The following is an 18,732-nucleotide window of genomic DNA, read 5'->3' as shown; positions in this document are numbered from 1 at the left end:
TGTAGTCTGACACTACCCTTACACACGAGCAGCCTTAGGATGCAAGACCAACCTAGAGGGCCCTTTATAAAGGCTCCCTATGTAATTGCCTGTGCTCAGGAACCACCTGCAAACAGGAGCGCTGGGACGCCTAGAAAACTAGCAGCCTTCCCTATCCAAGATGGCGCCTGTTAAAAGAGCACAATTCCAGGCGCCTAACGCGCTGGGGATAACCCGCTAAGCAGCAGTGAGGGAACCAATTTATAGTGCAAGAAAGAGGGTAAATAAAAACAGGGAAAAGCGGCGCAAATTAACTTTAAAGAAAATAGAAAACAGGAAATGTTAAAAATGTAGTCTGACACTACCCTTACACACGAGCAGCCAGCTCTTCTGTTTGTTCTTTCTGCACGTTATCCTTCTTCCTGCATTTTTCTTCGTCTTTGAGGACTTCTGTTGCTTCTTTCAGCATTTCTTTTTTTTCTTTCTGTGTGTTTTTTCTTCTTTCTTCACATGCCCTATCTCTGTGGGCATAGTTAGATATTAGCATTTAAAAAACCTTTGAAATTCACTGAAAAAAACATAGGTTTCAGGTATGTTAGAGTTAGGAATTAGCATTTAAAAAACCTTAGAAATTCACTGAAAAAAACATAGGTTTCAGGGGCGTTATAGTTAGCTGGACTTTTCACTCGTACAAAACCAGTGAAATTCCCCCGTTATAGTTAGTTCAGCTAACTATAACTTGCGCGTCCGCAATGCACTGCTGATAACGTCACATATTACATCCCTCCTGACATGGTCAGTGACATCACTCATGACATCACTGATGACATCTCAAATGACATCACTGATGACATCACTGATGACATCACTGATGACATCACTGATGACATCATCCTTGTGGCAGACCTCCTCTCACACTAATATAACCTTTGATACACACATTCAAAAATAAAAACTCAAATTTTCAAAACAATGGACATACCAATACCAGTTATAGCAACCTAGTCAGTAATTCTACGATCCACATACACATCCACTCATTCACCAACAGTCCTATACAGTCACTCATACATGTACTCACTCATCATATGTACTCATACACCGATACATCCTGTTACACACGCCACTCATCCATAGAGTTACTCACACACATAGTCACTCATGCTAATAAAGAATCAGACATCCATTTACTTGCATATACAGTTATACACACACCACCACACTTACTTCTACTGAAACTTACACATACTTAGTCTTTTAAACAATCACTTACAGAAACACATACGTATTCATACAGGAACTCTTCCAATCTCTCACTCTCACATATACTCACTTATATACACCAATAGTCACATACACTAGTTTAAAACATATGTAGTTACTCATAAAGATTCTATTGAGACAGTCATTCACTCACTAACACACCCATATACACACTCATCCACCTATACAGTCCTGCACACATGCTGTCTTCAACACATACAAACAGTGAGTCACTCATTCATGCATCTATGCACTACGTAATACCCCCCACCGAACCATACAGACACTCAGACACTCATACTGATACTCAAAAAAACAACTAATAACCTATATAGACACTCATGTAGCTGCTCACCAACCCATGCAGCCACTTATACACAAAGTGAGAGACTGATTCAGATATTTACATACTTAAACATTACTCACTAAGCCATGTATTCACTAAGATACACTTAATCAGTCAGTTATACAATCAATTTTTATTAAAAAATCATCCATTTAGACACTTATATACCCATTTATTCTTCCATCGACCTTGAGATATACATATATAAAACATATTTAATTTTCAGAAAAACACACATTCACTGGATGATGTCATCAGTGATGTCATCAGTGATGTTATTGGAGATGTCATCAGTGATGTCACTGACCATGTCATGAGTGATGTAATATGTGATGTCATCAGCAGTGCATTGCGGTCGCGCGAGTTATAGTTAGCTGAACTAACTATAACGGGGGAATTTCAATGGTTTTGTACGAGTGACAGACTATAACGCCCCTGAAACCTATGTTTTTTCAGTGAATATATATATATATATATATATATACATATATATATATATACATTCACTGAAAAACCAAGATTAAAGTAACATTATAGTTAGGTGAATTTGTCAGTGACAACATTAACGTTTTGTACAATATGTCCACAGAAATTCACCAGTTATAGTTAGCTGCGCTAGCTATAATTCACGCCTTGCCAGTCACTGCTTATGACCTCACATATGAAATCACTCATGACATCACTTATGACATCTCAAATGACATCACTGATGACATTATCCAAGCTTTGTTTTCCTTCAGATTGCGATATAAATTAATATGGCATTAGAGGTCTGACAGTAAGTGTAAAACATCTCAGCTCAGGAGAGGATCAGGCATTATTACTACCAACACAGAAACAACTCCAGTAGGTGTTGAAAACAAGCATTGTGTGCAACATTGCCCTTATAGCATACACTTTACAGGTAGCATAGTACATATTAACAATCAACCACAGATATATGGGAAACCCTCATGGAATACGTCGTTCAGTCTGCATATAACTGTTCACAGAAAGCCAAAATAGTGAATGCCAGTTCAAAAACAAATGCCCTACTATGGACAGCTTTTATCTGTATTAAACGCCTCGCACACACAGAACCTACATTAAGAAATAAAGTTGATTTCAGTAGAGAACTGACTACCGTAACCAGTGGCAAGAGTTCGTTCCATATCACACTGTTTGCAAACACTTAATCGCTCTAGAGAAATGCACTGTAGTGTTGTGTGAGTTTGAAATGATGGAACCCTTGTGGCTCTGGATGGACTCTGTAGAACTGTGACATAGGAATCAGAATGTAGTGAAGTGAATGCAGGTTTAGAATGTTGAGTTTGCGCTTATACGCTGAAGAATAAAGATGTGTTATACTAAGCTCCATGTGTGAGAAGATGGCCTGATATATGCTGTCCACTAGTTCTAGTGGGCACCTTGTATCAGTCCGAACAACCCCTTATGGTGATAGGTTAAAGACAACCTTTATTGAAAGCTATCCTAGTGGTAGCTATGGAGAGCATCCTTCAGGCTAAGTCTTGAAGGAATGTAAAGCAGCTTGTTTTACCAGTCTATAATCTCTTGAATGATCAAATGAAAGACAACCACACCAGGTATATATTAAAAATATATGTATTTAAGATAGAACACACCCCTCTAGTCTCTTTATGAGACTGGAGTTCGAAATACTTAGTTCACAAGTTAGCAACCATCAGTAATAGCACAAATACACGTTTGGGCCCTAGGGGCGTACCAAACCATATACCAAAAAAGTGGTATAAGAACCACGACTTGAATAGACACAATGCCTAGAGCCTGTATAATCGCTGGGACCCCAAGGAACCACCCAAGGTAGTGACACAGGGGACCCACGGGGACTGTATGCAGTGTGTAAACACAACCGCGGGTTCCCGTTAGCTTTTATGCGCAATATCGCAGTTGGAAATTTAAAGGTTAGGGACACTTAGAATCAAGTCAGGACCAAACCCTTTTGGACTTAAGAAGTTCTAGGGCTAGAACCCACGGGAGCACCGGAGTACTCGAGTTACTTCACCCAGGGAAGCTGGGTGCATAGGTGTCTTTTGGTGTCGGGTCGCGTCGTCGATTTCAATGGAAGCCTGCAAAGAACTGCTGCTGCCGTGAAGAGGAGAAGTGTCCGAAGAGATCCAAGCCTGGATCTAGGATGGAAGGAACCTGAAAGCAGAGGGGACAGAGTCTGGGTCACTAGCCAGTGACCGAGGGCAGGATGGACCAATGCCCACAGATGTCGGGAGCTTCAGGTGAGTTGATGGGTGTCTTGACTCTTCAGGTCCAGGAGGTGTTGACGAAGTCCATGAGCCGGATTGGAGCTGCTCCACAAAGTCTGTCAAGTGCTGCGGTGTTGGCAACCAGAATGAACCCAACAAGCCTTGGCAACGGCAAGTCACTGGAATTCAGAGAAAGGACTGCAGTGCAGATCAGCAAGGTCTGAGAGACTCACCCAGCAAAGGTAAGTCAGGACACATCTGGAGCAACCAGGAAAGCCCAATTAGAAAAGGAGTTGCCTTCGTGGGGACCTGCTAGCCAACGGGCTAGTGATCGCGAAGGAGCCTCGAGCGGTCGCACTTGAAGCTGGCCCACGGGTCACTCGTGGAGTAGAGGCCAACAATCTTCGGTGCAGGAGGTGCTCAAGGCAGGGGCTACTGGGAGCCCAAAGCACAACTTTGAGGAGGACCAGGAAGATAGTGTTGCTGCAAAAGTTCATGGTTTCCAGGGGTCACGGTTCCACGTCACCCACGATAGCCACGGGCCTCAGCTTTGCAGTGGACTCAGGGTATCCTTGGGGAAGTCTGGAAATCTGCCTCTCGGGATGCAAAAACTTCGGCGTCTGGTGGGAGCTTCAGCGATGCAGACCGGTCAGTTGCTTCTTTGGTGCCTGCCAAGCAGGGGAGTCACTCCTTGACCCCAAGGGAGATTTCTTCAGTCTTCTAGTTAAAGTAGAACGTCGAAGGTCCAGGATATATGTTGCAGAGTTTCGTTCAGGTTAATCTAAAGTCCTAGGGACTGGATTCCTATACTTATACCAAGTTTAGGGGATGGACTAACTCTAAGGCCCCACCCATGGGTGGGCTTGGAAAGAGGGGTGGTTACACCCATTTCCTTCGTCCAGTTTTGCGCCAGAGCAGGGGCAGGTAGCCCCTGTAACCGGTTTGAACTGGACTATGCACAGGGACAGCAAACGTGCCCCCAGTGCAGGACTTCAAAGCACCAGAGAGTGCTTCCGCTCAGCCCCAATAAACATCTGCTTGTCTGGGGAGGTGGTTACACCTCCCTTCGACAGGAGACCTATTGTCCAGGCCTCCCCTGCCGGAGTTTCGGTCAGCAGCAGGAGGCCAGACCAGTGTCTGTGGCAGAGGCATCCATTTTGTGATGCCAGAGCTCAGGATAGTCCTACCGGGTTTGACCGGTGTGAACATGTCTTTCCCTCTATAAGGGTGGAATGCTACCCCACCACCAGAACTGGCAGGGGGGTAGTATTCCAAAGCGTTTGACACCAAACACGACATGTTTTGATGCAGCCATCCCAAAGTTATCATTTACCGCAAGGTTATAATGCACTTAAGAGTATATGGTATGGCTGTATCACAGAACTGCTATAAGGAAGGATTTCCAAAAGCTGCAGAGGGGCTCACCTCATGCTTGGGCACCCTCTCACAAAAAGCCAAGCACTCTGCCTTCAGGATTGTCAAGGCCTGCCATAGGAGTGGCTTATAGGTTTATATGTGTCTGTATAATGGTAGTGATATAGGTAGCCTATACCACAGTAAGGGGTGCAAGCACACCCTTACCCAGGCTGCAGTAGCAGACCTGTGGTGCCATTTTGGAGTGCTTCCCAGGAGTGGCATAATACATGCTTCAACCCCTGGTAGGCCTCTGAGGTACCTATGCCCTAGGTACATAGTATACCATATACTAGGTTCAACCCCTGGTAGGCCTCTGAGGTACCTATGCCCTAGGTACATAGTATACCATATACTAGGGGCTTATAAGGCACTCCAGAATCCAATTAGATATGTACCTAATGTACATGGAAACCATTTTACAGAGAAAACAGATAGACTGGGGTCCTGAATAGCAGGATACCAGTTCAACTAAGTCATAAACCAGCAAAACACCAGGCAAAAAGTGGGGGCAACCATATAGTCAGATTCCACCTTCCTACACCATGTGTGGGGCAATTATTAGCGAGTACCTGGGCTGGGGAGGATGCTTCAACTGGCTATGAGATATGGGCTAAGTAACCTGAAGATAGACAGTGCTCTTCCAGAGAGTTTGCTGTGACTCATAAAACTGCTTGTACATGCCACATGTGCCTCCGTCGAAGTGTGGAACCGATGTTTGCCGCTTGTTGAGTTAAAGCTCAGCCCCAGTCTGTGTGAAACATTTGAAGATAACAAAAGCTTCACTAAGACATTCACACATGTTGGCTAAGAACCTGCTGGGAAGGCTGCAAAGAGAAGTACTGCGCTACTATGCAACCAAAGGCCATACAGCATATGGAGTGAAAACACTGGGAATAGAAGCACAGCACAACAGAGATCAACCAGCTGTCAGGCAGTACAAAGAGACACTTACAAGCAATGAAACCCGGTCATCTGCTTACCAGAACTGCACAAAGAGAGTCATTGTGCCACTGCGCTGGGGAAGTAACCTCAGAGGAATCCCCCGGGCTGTCCAAAATAACCCAGAGGCTAGCACAGCACAGGGCCTTATAGATGGTATGGATGAAGCAGGTTCTAGTAGACAGTAGAGGGTATCAGAAAGCACTCCAACGTCAGTGTGAGAGAGTTTTGTAAATGGTTAAAATGTCACAGCCTTCCTTACATCACAACCTCCATTTGATATCGCCAAAAGCTGAATATTGGCAACAGATGGACTGCCTGGATAGAGACATTTGATCATTTCATTGATGCATTTGAAAAAACAGATAAGAAGATTATCAATTACCTTAAGAATCTTGCTGGTGTAGGTGTAAAAAAAGTTGTAAAGAAAACGCTGCAGGCTGATTTAATTACATGCAGTCAATAAAGTTTGCAACAACATCAACAAATTTGTTGAGAGACTGGATACGCTCATCAAACACTGAAAGTTCAATTAATTTAATTATGAGAAAGCTATGCTTCTCAGAGTAAATGACAGATGCTTTTCAGATTTGTTCAGACTATGAATGTTGAGAGAAACTCTTAGTCTGGAGCACATTCTCATGGCTGCCAGAGCTGAAGAGTATGCCGATCGACAAGCTGCTGACATGGAGCCTGGAGATGATCAGAATGAGTCTGTCCTGAATGTGAAAAGACAGCCAAAGCACAAGGCTGTGGAAGGCAGAGTGAGTTCTCCACAGAAAAAGAAATTGTGTTTCTGGTGTGGATTTTCATTTCCACACCAAGGTAAATGTTCTGCCATTGGGCAAATCTGCAAAGGCAATTTAAAGGAGAACCATTTTGTGGTGGTTTTCAAGGCAAAGGAAAAAGTAAGTACATCATGGCGCAAAGACAAAATGGCCACCTGAACGTGCCAGAAGCGACGTTCAAGGCACATCTATAAAGCCAAGCGACCGCATCAGCAATGGCAAATTGAATCCAAATGAAGTCAATCAACAGCTATATCTTCGTCAAACAGTTCTTCTGCATCAATATCAAGTGAAAGTGAAGAAGATGGTTGTGCCATGTCGATGCTTATCTCAAAGAAGCATGCACATGTTGGACTGTCCGCACATGAGGAAAAATACCAGTCCAAGATAATTCGACATGACAAAGCACCAAAGTCATTTAAACATTGTCTGAAAATCATACTAAAAGTCAATGGTTGTTCAATAACTTTCATTAATGATAGTGGTGCGTCAATAAATGTTATGTCGGAGGAGAAATATAATGAACTGTCTCCATTGCCCCGACTGCCACCTTCAAAAACTAAAGTGCATACATGGCCTACATAGATGCCACTTAAAACTCAAAGTTAATTTCCAGCATCAATGAAGAATAAGAAAACAAAACTACAAGCACCCATTCTTGTACTTCAAGATACAGAGTCAAGCACCTGTTTACTCAGCTTCATCACAGCTCCTGATATGGGACTGATATCCGTGAACTTTAACATGAATGCTCATCACGAAATTGTATGTCAATTCCCTTGGATGTTTCATGGGTAGGGAAAACTCAAGACTGGAAAAACCTAATTGCACACTAATTGCTCAAAGACTCAGCCAAATTGCCTTTCACTTCCAGGAAGCTGATGAAAAATAACTTGAATCCTTACTCAAACACGATATTATTGAGCGTTCCACTTGTCTAAATCCATGGGTTGCTCCCATTGTGGTAGTGCCCAAAAGGGACAATGAAAGAGCTGTACAAATATGTGTGGATATGTATTAGGCAACAGGGCAATTGAAAGAGAATGACAACCAAGTACACACAATGCCGACAAGATAACGCAATTGAATGATGCAAATAGTATTCTCTTGCCTTGATCTGAATAAAGGATATCATCAGTTGGACCTTGAGGAGAATTGTAGGTATAATACCTGATCCAGTTAAAGTGCAAGCAGTGTCAACTGGCAGTCCCCCACAAGATGTTGTAATGTTACGTTCATTCTTCGCCATGGCCAGCTATTGCTCTAGATACATACAAGACTTTGCCACTTTTTATTGTGCCGTTAAGAGATGACAAAAAAGGATGCTTCTTTTCTTTGATCATATGAATGCGAGCAAAGCTTGCTGCAGTACATCAAACAAGCTATTAGCTTCATACTGAGGTTGTTGTTGACACTACCCTTGATGGGTTGGACGCCATACTTGCAGAGCACAGCAGACACCCAAATGCTCAAAGACTTATTGCGGTCCATGCAAGCCAAAGTTTGTCCCAACTTGAATGTGCTTATTCACAACATGAGAATGAAAACTTAGCAGTAATGTGGGCTTGTGAACATTTCCACATATTCTTGTATGGGAAGCCCTTCATGCTTGTGACTGATCATCAAGCACTGGGGACTACCTTTGGCAATCCAAAAGCAAAAATGCATTGCATTCGCATTGAACGTTGTTGTCTGCGATTGCAAGAATACAACTACACCATTGTGCATTGTCCAAGGAAAGATCAGAACGCAGCCATCTACTTCTCAGGAGTGCCTCTATAATACCCTGTCACCCATTCTAAGAAATCTGAAGCTTGGGGCGTCAGAGCGAGATGGCCGCTTAAGACCTCAGCTCCGTCGAGACTGTCTCCCCGCCACATATCCTGTCACTGATACTGCTTTTCTGGTTCCCCAAAAGGTAGCGGGAAGTGTGCGGTGTCCATCCGTGCACTCCCGAGCTCTGAGGCGAGTCTAGTACCAGAGATACGGGTCCGTCTCTTTGGGCCCAGCCGGACGTCTGACGCCTGGGGCTGACGTGCCTCTGCTGGCCGTAAAAGTGTGGAGCCGCGATGGCCGCTATGACCGGAAGTCGCCGGTCAGTGGGAACTCGAGAGCCTGCGGCCTCTGCAGCACTGAAGTGTGACTGCCCTTGGCCGAGGGGCCGATGTCATTGTGCAGTCCTCCAGGCCAGGCACCGGAGTGTTGGAACTGGCGCATATCCCGATAATGTCTGGACCGGATTGCGCCCGGGGGCTGCACCGCCCGCCTGCTCAATGCTTGGCCTCACCGATCTGCCAGACCTGGACATGTAGGATAACTGCTGTGTTCCTCCTGCAGCCCGGTGACATTAGCAGGTGAGGTACATCCGTAGGCAGGGGTGTGCGCGATCTCACCATTTGGGAGCCTTGCGGGTGACGATAACCCAGGGACAATGGAGGTGAGCTGAGCTCCTTTCCACACGTACTTTTGGGTCCGGGGTGGCTGGGCGCGCTACAGCCGAGGCCCCTGTAAGTGCCTGAAGGGATAGAGCGCAGCATTGGGGGAGGGGACTTCGCCATGCCCTGGGGTCTGACCGCGCCACCTCGGGTGGGAGCAGATGCTGGTGCGGACGAATAACAGTGAGTTGCCACAACACGCTGGAGAGCGCCAACAGGTACCCTTACCTCTCTGTCTGCGGCCATTTAAGTACACAAGCTACATCGTTACAGGAACCCTGCATGACACTCGCCCTTGGCAGTGAAGAGAGGGCTGCACAGGTGGTGTGCTTAACTGGGGAGGAGTGCGAAGACGTTGGTTGAGGAGCTCGGCACAGGTATCTAAGGGAGGCTCGCCTATTATTCATTTTGCACTTGTCCCTGACACTTGTGAGGGCTTGGCCGCTGTACTCAGAGCACATACCCTTTCGCCCAACCTCCTCACCCATGGAGTGACTGTCAGCCCAGGCGTGACCAATGAGTCTGGATACTTGAGTACGCGATGGCAGGGAGAACTGAATCAGAGATGGGCCCGGCCCGGAGTTCCAGGAGCGCTAAACAGGTTCAGTCAAATAAACTGGATCGTTACGCCCTTCCTAGAGGCTCACCTACGGACCTGCATCATACACCTAAGGCAGCTGCGGATCCAGGGGGGCACCACCTCATACTTGACCCTGCAAAACGTTATGGAGGCTATTAACGGAGTCAAAACTTCTTTAGAGCATAAAATGGATACTATCTCCATCGAAGTGAATCTAATCCGGGCCGATCTCGCGAAAATTAACGGGAAAGTCAAAACTCTGGATATTAAGACAACCAGTCTAAGAGACGATGTTACCCTACTCCAAAGAGAGGTGCAAGATCTTAAATCCTTCCGCGATATGACTGAGCACAAGCTGGATGATTACGAAGGCTGCACGCGACACAACAACGTACGCATCTTAGGTGTGCCGGAGAAAGCGGAGGGGCCGGCACCGGACTTGTTTGTGGAAGGCCTTATTCTCAACTACCTTAAATCTAAGGGGTTTAGAAAATTTGTCACTATTGAACGGACACATAGAATCCCGGGCGGGCGGCCCAAACCGGGGGCACCCCCGCGCCCGTTTATAGCACGTGTTCTCAACTTCGGGACCGAGATGCAATCCTGCAGCACGCTCGGGCCGTAGCCCCCGCGCTATGAAAATGTTGATATTACATTTTTTCCAGATTTCACGCAAATGGTACAAAGACAACGACGAACCTTCATGGCCATCAAGAAGAAGCTCAGGGAGAGGGGACTTAACCCCTTCGCTGCTGGGGACATTCCGTTGCAGCGCTGGGGGGGGCAGGGGGGCAGCGCGGTGGGCCTGTGCTCATGACGGAGCCGCTCCGTCATGAGCCACAATTGAGCTGTGCTCATGACGGAACGGTTCCGTCATGACTCCGCCCATTTGCGTTGTCGCCCCGCACAGGCGGGGAAACAGCGCCGCGCAGGCGGAGCGGCCGCCAACAGGATTGTCATGACGGAACCGTTCCGTCATGAGCACAGCGCAACCGTGGCTCATGACGGAACGGTTCCGTCATGAGCGGGGAAGGGGTTAAATACGTAATGATGTTTCCAGCTCGTCTCCGCGTGGAGGCGGAGTGGCGCGCATGGTTTTTTGATAATCCTGAGGTGGCTTCGGCTGGCTCAATGGCCGAGTGGACAACAGGTCCAGAAAGAGGGACGATGACAGTGATCTGGACTTACAGGCCCGGGGATGAGATTCTCTGGGTGCCGATCGCCTTTGTTCTACAGGGGTGTGCTCCGTACAGATTTACACAGGTAATGGGTTCCTAGTGGATCCATAGGTGGACTCGATCTCACTTTTGTTAGCCTCAGGCCAGGGGCGCTCAAAAGACATTCCAGTTGGGGACACATGACTCAAAGAGTGGTTGGGGGACAGGAAGACGGAGCGACGACGCCCCTCTCTTTTCTACTTTTAGTTGCTTTATTGGGGCGACAGGCACTCTGCAAGTTCAGACTCGGCAGTTCTACGCATAGAGGGCAGGGTAGCAGGGTGGCGGGTGTTGGGAAATGGGTTGGGCAGGGAAGCAGGGAGGGGGGTTGCTGGGAGGGGGTTTTGTGTTTGGTTTTTGTTATGGTTATTACATCGGCAGGCACTGTACTTGGCATGACAGAGGCTTTTGATATCTCCATTAGATTCAATGCATACGCAGTGGGATAAGAGTTCCAGAATCCTGAGCTGGAGCGTCAACAGGCCTGGGGACAAAGTTAAACGCAGTATAGTTCTGCAATATATCAGGAAACAAGCCCCGGGTATCATTCTGCTTCAAGAGACACATTTGATAGGAAGCTCATATAAAACTATGTGTAGGTTGGATAAGCTGGTGGCGCATGCTGCGTTCACAACAAGTTCGAGAGAGGTGGGCATAATGTTGAAAAACACCTTTCCCCTTAGCGCGGACTTTACTTGGACTGATGACAGGGGCCGTTATGTAGGTATCACTGGGTCCTGGGAGGGACAAACCATTACATAAATGTCTGTCTATGTTCCATCTGGCCTCCAAACTACTACATTCCAGGATCTACGCACCACTCTCCTTTCACTACCTGAAGGAATGTTGTTACTGGGAGGTGATTTTAATTCTGTGGGTTCGGGTAGGCTGGATCGCCACCCACCGCGTGAGTTGGGGCCTTCTAATAGATGGCTGCCAGACTTTCTTGAGGCCATGGGATTGGTGGACAGCTGGCGCGCCTACAACCCTGAGAGTATACAACACACTTTCCATTCTGGGGCTCACGGCAGCGTATCCAGTTTGGATTATATTTTGATCCCTAGCCCCCAAATATCACATATTCATGAAATCAGGCACCTGGCTAGGGGCATATTCGACCACTCACCGATATGGGTGCATATACTCCTTGATCAGATTAGGGTGGGTAGGGTGGTCCCGATTAATCCCTGGTATCTTCGCTACCCCAAAATTTGTAGGGAACTCACTAAGGTGATGGACACCTATTTCAACGAAAACTTGGGTACGGTAGACTCCTCCCAGATACTCTGGGAAGCTTTCAAAACAATGATTAGGGGGGAAGCTCTGTCCCTAATATCTGGACAGAAGAAAGAACAACAAAAGGAAGTGTCTACAATAGAGGACGAGATCTACCAATTAGAGAGAGAAATGGAAACAACGACCACGCCCGACTCGCTCCACCTGTTGCGTCTTAAGCAGGAGGAATACAGGGCGCTAGTGACTGAGAAAGCTAAAAAGCTGGGTAGAGAGAAACTCGGTAGGATTTATGACCTAGGGGATAAAGCTGGAAAATTGATAGCTTGGCTTGATAGACGTGAGTTGGAGAACAGGTTAGTTCCAGTTCTGCAAGACACTAATAATGTTTGCATTACCGACCCCCAAGAAATAGCAAATCACTTTGCTAGACATTTTGAACTGGTGTACACCGCAGTAGCACCCTACACCGAGGAAGACTCTGCTGAATTGTTAAAGGATATTACACTCCCCACCCTTTCCGCAGCGGACCAGCAACTATTGTATAGCCCCTTGATGGCAGACGAAATAGCGCAGGCGATCAGAACACTAAACTTCGGGAAAGCCCTTGACCCTAACAGCATTCCAATCCAATTATATAAGCTTAGCCCTGATAAATTGTCTCCTTATCTTAAGGGCATGTTCGAGGAAAGCAGAGAGGTGGTTGAGCTGCCAATGGACCAACGCATAGCCAACGTAGTAACCATACATAAGGAAGGCAAACCCAAAACAGATCGCACTTCATATAGGCCGATCTCCCTCCTTAATGCTGGGCCTAAGATCCTTGCCAAAGTCTTAGCCAACCGACTAATTAAATAAATCTCAGAACTGGTGCACACAGACCAATTGGTTTTATCCCACACCGGAAACTGGCGTTAAATTTGCGCTGAGTTCATGGGGTCCTAGGTAGAGTGGGCACGATCCTAGAACCGGCTGTCCTTGTTTCCCTGGATGCCACCATGGCGTTTGATACTATTGAGTGGCCCTATCTCATAGCTGTCCTCCGAAAACTGGGGTTCGGCCAGGAATTTATTCAGTGGGTTCAGCTCCTGTATTCAAAGCCAATGGCACAAGTCGTGGTAAATAATAAAAAGTCGGACACCTTTGTTTCGAGCCGGGGACCCGCTAGGGATGCCCTCTCCTATTTACTTTAGCGTTAGAACCCCTGATGGCATGAATCCACCGTGATCCAGTCATTCGAGGTATGCGTTGGTCACCTGAATGGGAGGACCGCATTTCGCTCTATGCGAATTATATTTTACTTTATTTAACATACCCAAAAAAGTCCTTAATTGCAGTCTTGGACATACTGGCAGTGTTTGGCAGATATTCTGTGTTTAGGATTAATTGGACTAAATCCCACTTATATGTCCTTCAGGGAGGTCTACCCGTCTTGCCCCACAACTGTCCAATTCAAGTCAGTACCATGGGATTCAAATATTTGGGGATATTTCTCTCCCTAGACCCTAGACTGATATGAGAAAAATCTCCTTCCTCCAATGCTTTGCTTTAAACGGGACATAGCCAGCTGGAAGTCTCTTCCCCTCTCTCTTCTGCGCAAAGCAGCTCTTTTTAAAATGATGTCCCTCCCCCGTTTTCTGTATGCCCTACAAAATTCACTAGATCGAAACTACTGAATGTTTTTACACTAAATCACAATAAACAGAATCTAGTATAGACCAAGATCTAAGTTCCTGCCGAATTTGGTGCAATTCTGTTCAGCAGTTTTTGCTGTAACCCATCTTAGAGAAGTCCATGGACTTTTTTCACTTCCATGGCTTGATCAATCACCCAGAAACTTTCCAGAAAGGAACTGAGGTGGATGAACTTTTGTTTTTGAAAGTTTTGGATAGATTGGCCATACGGGCCAAAGTTGTTAGCAAATCAAATAACGCTTTGTCTATTGAAAAGCAGACCTAACTAAATCTACATAGTGGTGACTGCCACTTGGTAAGATATATATATTTACTTTTAGTAAATCTACACATGTTTATTTACCTTCGTGAACAGGGCACATTTTGTTTAAAATTAGGCCTGGGTAAAATGTAAATTACACCGGTGTAATTTTGTAAATATCTCTGTATGCTTGTCATGTGAAACTCCTGAAAGTACATCATTTTGCCACGTAGGAGGATTAGGCAAACTTCTCTGTAATAAATTACTCCACGATCATGGGAACAACAGAACATGAGCACTATTTTTAGCAAAAAATGCCTCCTCACTGACATGAAGACTCATTTCACACTAAAATATAGTGCCATATGACTGATTTGCATTTTACATAATTAATATTAGTTTCACATTATTTTCCAAATTTTGAATAATTATTCAAAATCAAACTATGAGAATTTCACAAACCTCTATTTAAAATACCACTTGCAAAAATACCCTTCTTGGGTGTGGATTCTTCATTATTATTTCCTATGATATCTCAATCTACAACAGAAACCTTTCTACCCAGTGGGTATAAAATACCACGTAAAGAGCTTTAAGGACTGGAAATACTTTATTATTAACATTATTGCAATAATTCTGAGATATCTGAAGAAAACTTGCACAGTTATTGATAGAATTTATTTAACAATGAGTTTAGGTATGCTATGAATAAAAGATTTGTATTTTCCTGGAGGATGGTTGATGATGATTAATCCTATATATTTATGTCGCTAGTGAGACATTCAAAGGAGGGAAGGGTTTCAATTTTGATGAAAGTGTAGGAAAGATGTTCTTTGTGAATTAGAGTAAATCCCTCAGTAAGTTGCAGAGGTCCTGTGATGTGGGTGACTGGGTTAAAAGGGGCTGATGATGAGGTGAAATCCTTCACAATAGCGAAGATTGTGTTACTTCTGTTGGTATGAGCATCAATGTGGTCTGCCATTGATGCACCACTGATGTTAACAATAGGGCAACCATTGAGAGCCTCGGAGCATATTTGAAGAAAACATCACTCAGACCTTAATCTAAAGCAATTCAAATTAGAGAAGAAATCTAACAGAAGCTTGCTTAATAAGCAATATTTGCTTTCTTGATAGCAAGTCTATAGAAAACAAAACTCCAAATCTATAGAAAACAAAACTCCAAATGAGCTTTTAGAATCCATTAACCACCGTCCTCTTAGCCTACGCTCTGAACCAACGTTCCTACATGTAAAGAATTTGCAGACCACTTCTCAAGCAAAATCCCTGCTAATCTGTTACAGAAGCAGATTTGATGTTCATTTTTCTACAAAAAATTATGTCATATGGAAAACCTTCACATCTATCATTGAGGGCAACACCAAGCCATCTCTTTACTCTGCTAACCCTATATCTCAATGCATAGCCAAGGAGCAGTTGGGTTCCTTTATCTCCATGTAGCTCAATTTCTTCCTTCATTCCTCGTGAGAATAATTGAAAATGCCCAGTCCATCAATTTAGTAGCCACCTCTTCAACCATTATCTTTGTGTTCCTTTCTAATCAAGGTACAGGGCTGAAATAGCACTGGCATCAGCTTCCTCAAGATAGTGAATGATGCTCTACAGCACTCTCATACGCCTAATTATGAGGATCGATGCAGTACTTGTCCGCTTTTCACATAACTGACTTTCTCTGTTTCTCTTACTTGACGTATAGATTTCAAAACTTTCAATCAAATATTTTAGATCCGGTCTACCAAACAGATTCCGGAGTGTCAAAATCTGCAACAAAGTCTCTGAACTTTAACTTCTCATTATCAAGCACATGAAGGTTCAGTCTTAAGCTCGATTTTCTTCAACTTTTATGTGGAGCTATTTACTGAACTTCTGTATAAGCATGAACTCAAATTTTATCAGAACACAGTTGCTAACAAGCTACACTTATGAAAGTCTCATAATATTGAGGGTAAATGATAGCAAGGTTGGATCTTTCAGTTAAATCAGAACCAGCGTTTACTGCCTATTTCCTGGTTACAATTATAAAACAGCAAGTTCAAAAGCCACCTGCATGCACTCTACAATACAAATTATAATTGATTGAAGGTGTATGAATTATTGGTTGCGACGGTGCTCAAATACTCCTATAGCTACATTTTTTGCATTTCAATATTACACGACTCATACAAACATGGCGGCAAAGTACAAAATTGGTTTCAAATGTTTGATGCAAATTGTGCTTAGTTCCACATTTCTGCACAGAGATCTCCTTCAGGTCCGACCTGAAGGATATTGCAAAGGCAAAGCATAAAAGGAGGAATAGCACTGTATGCAAAACTTTCTAAAACTGTGTTTTGCGTGTTATTCAGCATTAAAAAAAATGAAAAATTACTAATGCACAAAAATGGACCCAATACTATGGGGGATATTTACAAAAATAAATCAGGGCATGGTGTTACACCAAAATTGCTAATGCCACACTCCGACATTTTTTTAATACAGGGATATGCCGTATTTACAGAAACACAGCGCACCCCTGCATTCCCCTAGAGCTGGTGCTAAAAAAGCTGCCTAGCACCAGTGCAGGCACCACTGCACCATGTTGCAAAGGTACCGGTCCTGCAGGGGTAATTGTTTATGTGCAAGAAGGTGTCCCTTCCTGCACACAAGCAATCTTTACAGGCGATTTGCTGTTTCTATGTGTGCTGCAGAATGCAGCACACATGGAAAGATCAAAATACGAGGAGAAACATTTCTCCTTGTAGCTCCTGTTTAAGACCAGGTATTGCCTGATCTTAGTTTTAGCGCTGTCCCATACCTTGTAAATATGGGGCAGCATCAAAAGACAATGGGTGTTGCAGTGGAACGCCAACAGCAACACCCATTGCCCGCCCCTTTCCTGCAGCAGGCTGTTGTAGTTAGGGCATATTTACAAGGTGGTGTTAAGCCAGGGTAAGTGGATCAAGGCCACCCTGCAAATATTGGGTTAAGAGCAATGCCACCGGAGTGTCAGAAAAGTGACGCTGTGGTGGCGTTCCCAGCTTGAAAATATGCTCCTATATGTAAATGGTATTCCACTGGCCTTTCTATTTTTGCATCCGATACTAACGTCACTTTACATAAGTCTGCATTTTAACCAATCTGCATGACAAAGCCATATGTTATAGTCCTGAAGACATAACATAAAACAGTGTGAAATATCAAGCAAATTGAAAATGTTTAACATGACATGAGTGATAATTTATGTTAAATGAAGGAGAGTGTGGGATAAAGGGCAGCTATATTCCATTTTGTCACCCAATCATTATTTCAAGTGCCCTGGCCTGCTCCAGCGCAGAGTATCTGGGCAAGTGTCCCATAAAATATGACTTAGGGCCTGATTTATTTAGCGTTTACTGGCATACTCCATAACAAACATGACGGATATCCCATCCACCGTATTGCAAATGCCATTGGATATAACACGCTTGTAATACGGTCAACGGATCTCCGCTGCGTTTGTGACTCAGACCCTTGCTCTTGAACATTGTTTGAACTGCACTCAGGACATCATGACAACAATTAATTTGAGTCGTCTCCTTACCAGGCTGGCATGCTGTTGCTGTACCTCCTGGTTGGACCGCACAACTTAGTCGGCCGTATTTGCATGGAGTGCTTAGGAGACAACTCAAATTAATTTTGGAACCTATATTTACAGGATTGTTTTTTTTCACAACGCTGAGTCCTGAGGATGGTCTTACGGACCGATTTGGCTATTGAAGACTAAAACGTCGACACCACATCCTTTAAAACTTCAAACATTACAAATGTGTTATTTGTCACATCCCACCAGTGTGAAAAATTGAAGGACTGATTTACTGGGATTGTCGTTGATGTTTACACTGTTTTAGTTAAAAAGATTGATTACATCTCCAGCACTCCCGTGATATGCAAAAACTGTCTAAAGAATTGAAGAGATTGGTTGGATGTGCCATTGTTGTTACCAATTGAATGTATATACTGTTTGAAATTATATTTTTTTAATAACATGTATAATACTAAGTTTCAATGAATTATATATGAAGTAAAATAATAACTAGATTTTGAATACGTCCGTGACTATAGTTTCTAATTGTGTTATTAATCACTCGGATTATATATTGGACCGATTATAAGTGTGGAAAATGAGTTGGATTTAAATAATTCCTCAAGGAATATATTGTATGTGACTTTTACCTTACCCTCTGACCCTGTTTACCAGGCACGTTGCTCCCCTCACTGCCACGCAGCCCCCTGTGTGACCACTGACCGCTGCTGCATTGTGTCTGCCTGCGTTAGAGTGACTGTGCCCTCCTTCTCTTCTGTACCCACGAGTGAGTGATTCTCCCCCACTGTACCTGTGTATTTTGC

The 18,732-nt window shown here is 44.4% G+C and overlaps 1 protein-coding gene across 5 annotated transcripts in view; it reads right to left on the bottom strand.

Annotated features, from left to right (window-relative positions):
• The window catches only part of KYNU (kynureninase), a 996,465-nt gene that overhangs the window by 718,142 nt on the left and 259,591 nt on the right, over positions 1–18,732 (bottom strand). For 2 of the 5 annotated variants that reach the window (XM_085647551.1, XM_085647552.1), the window contains exon 4: positions 351–500. The exons of the other annotated variants lie outside the window; for them this stretch is intronic. In XM_085647551.1, the coding sequence (XP_085503677.1) occupies positions 351–500 (150 nt within the window). The remainder of the gene's footprint in view (positions 1–350; positions 501–18,732) is intronic. 5 annotated transcript variants of the gene reach the window in all.

The sequence above is a fragment of the Triturus cristatus genome, chromosome 3_2 (assembly GCF_964204655.1).
Source record: "Triturus cristatus chromosome 3_2, aTriCri1.1, whole genome shotgun sequence".
In the NCBI taxonomy this organism is placed as follows: domain Eukaryota; kingdom Metazoa; phylum Chordata; class Amphibia; order Caudata; family Salamandridae; genus Triturus; species Triturus cristatus.
The sequence above is the reverse complement of the archived record's forward strand: the minus strand, read 5'-3'. Positions and strand labels throughout refer to the sequence as shown.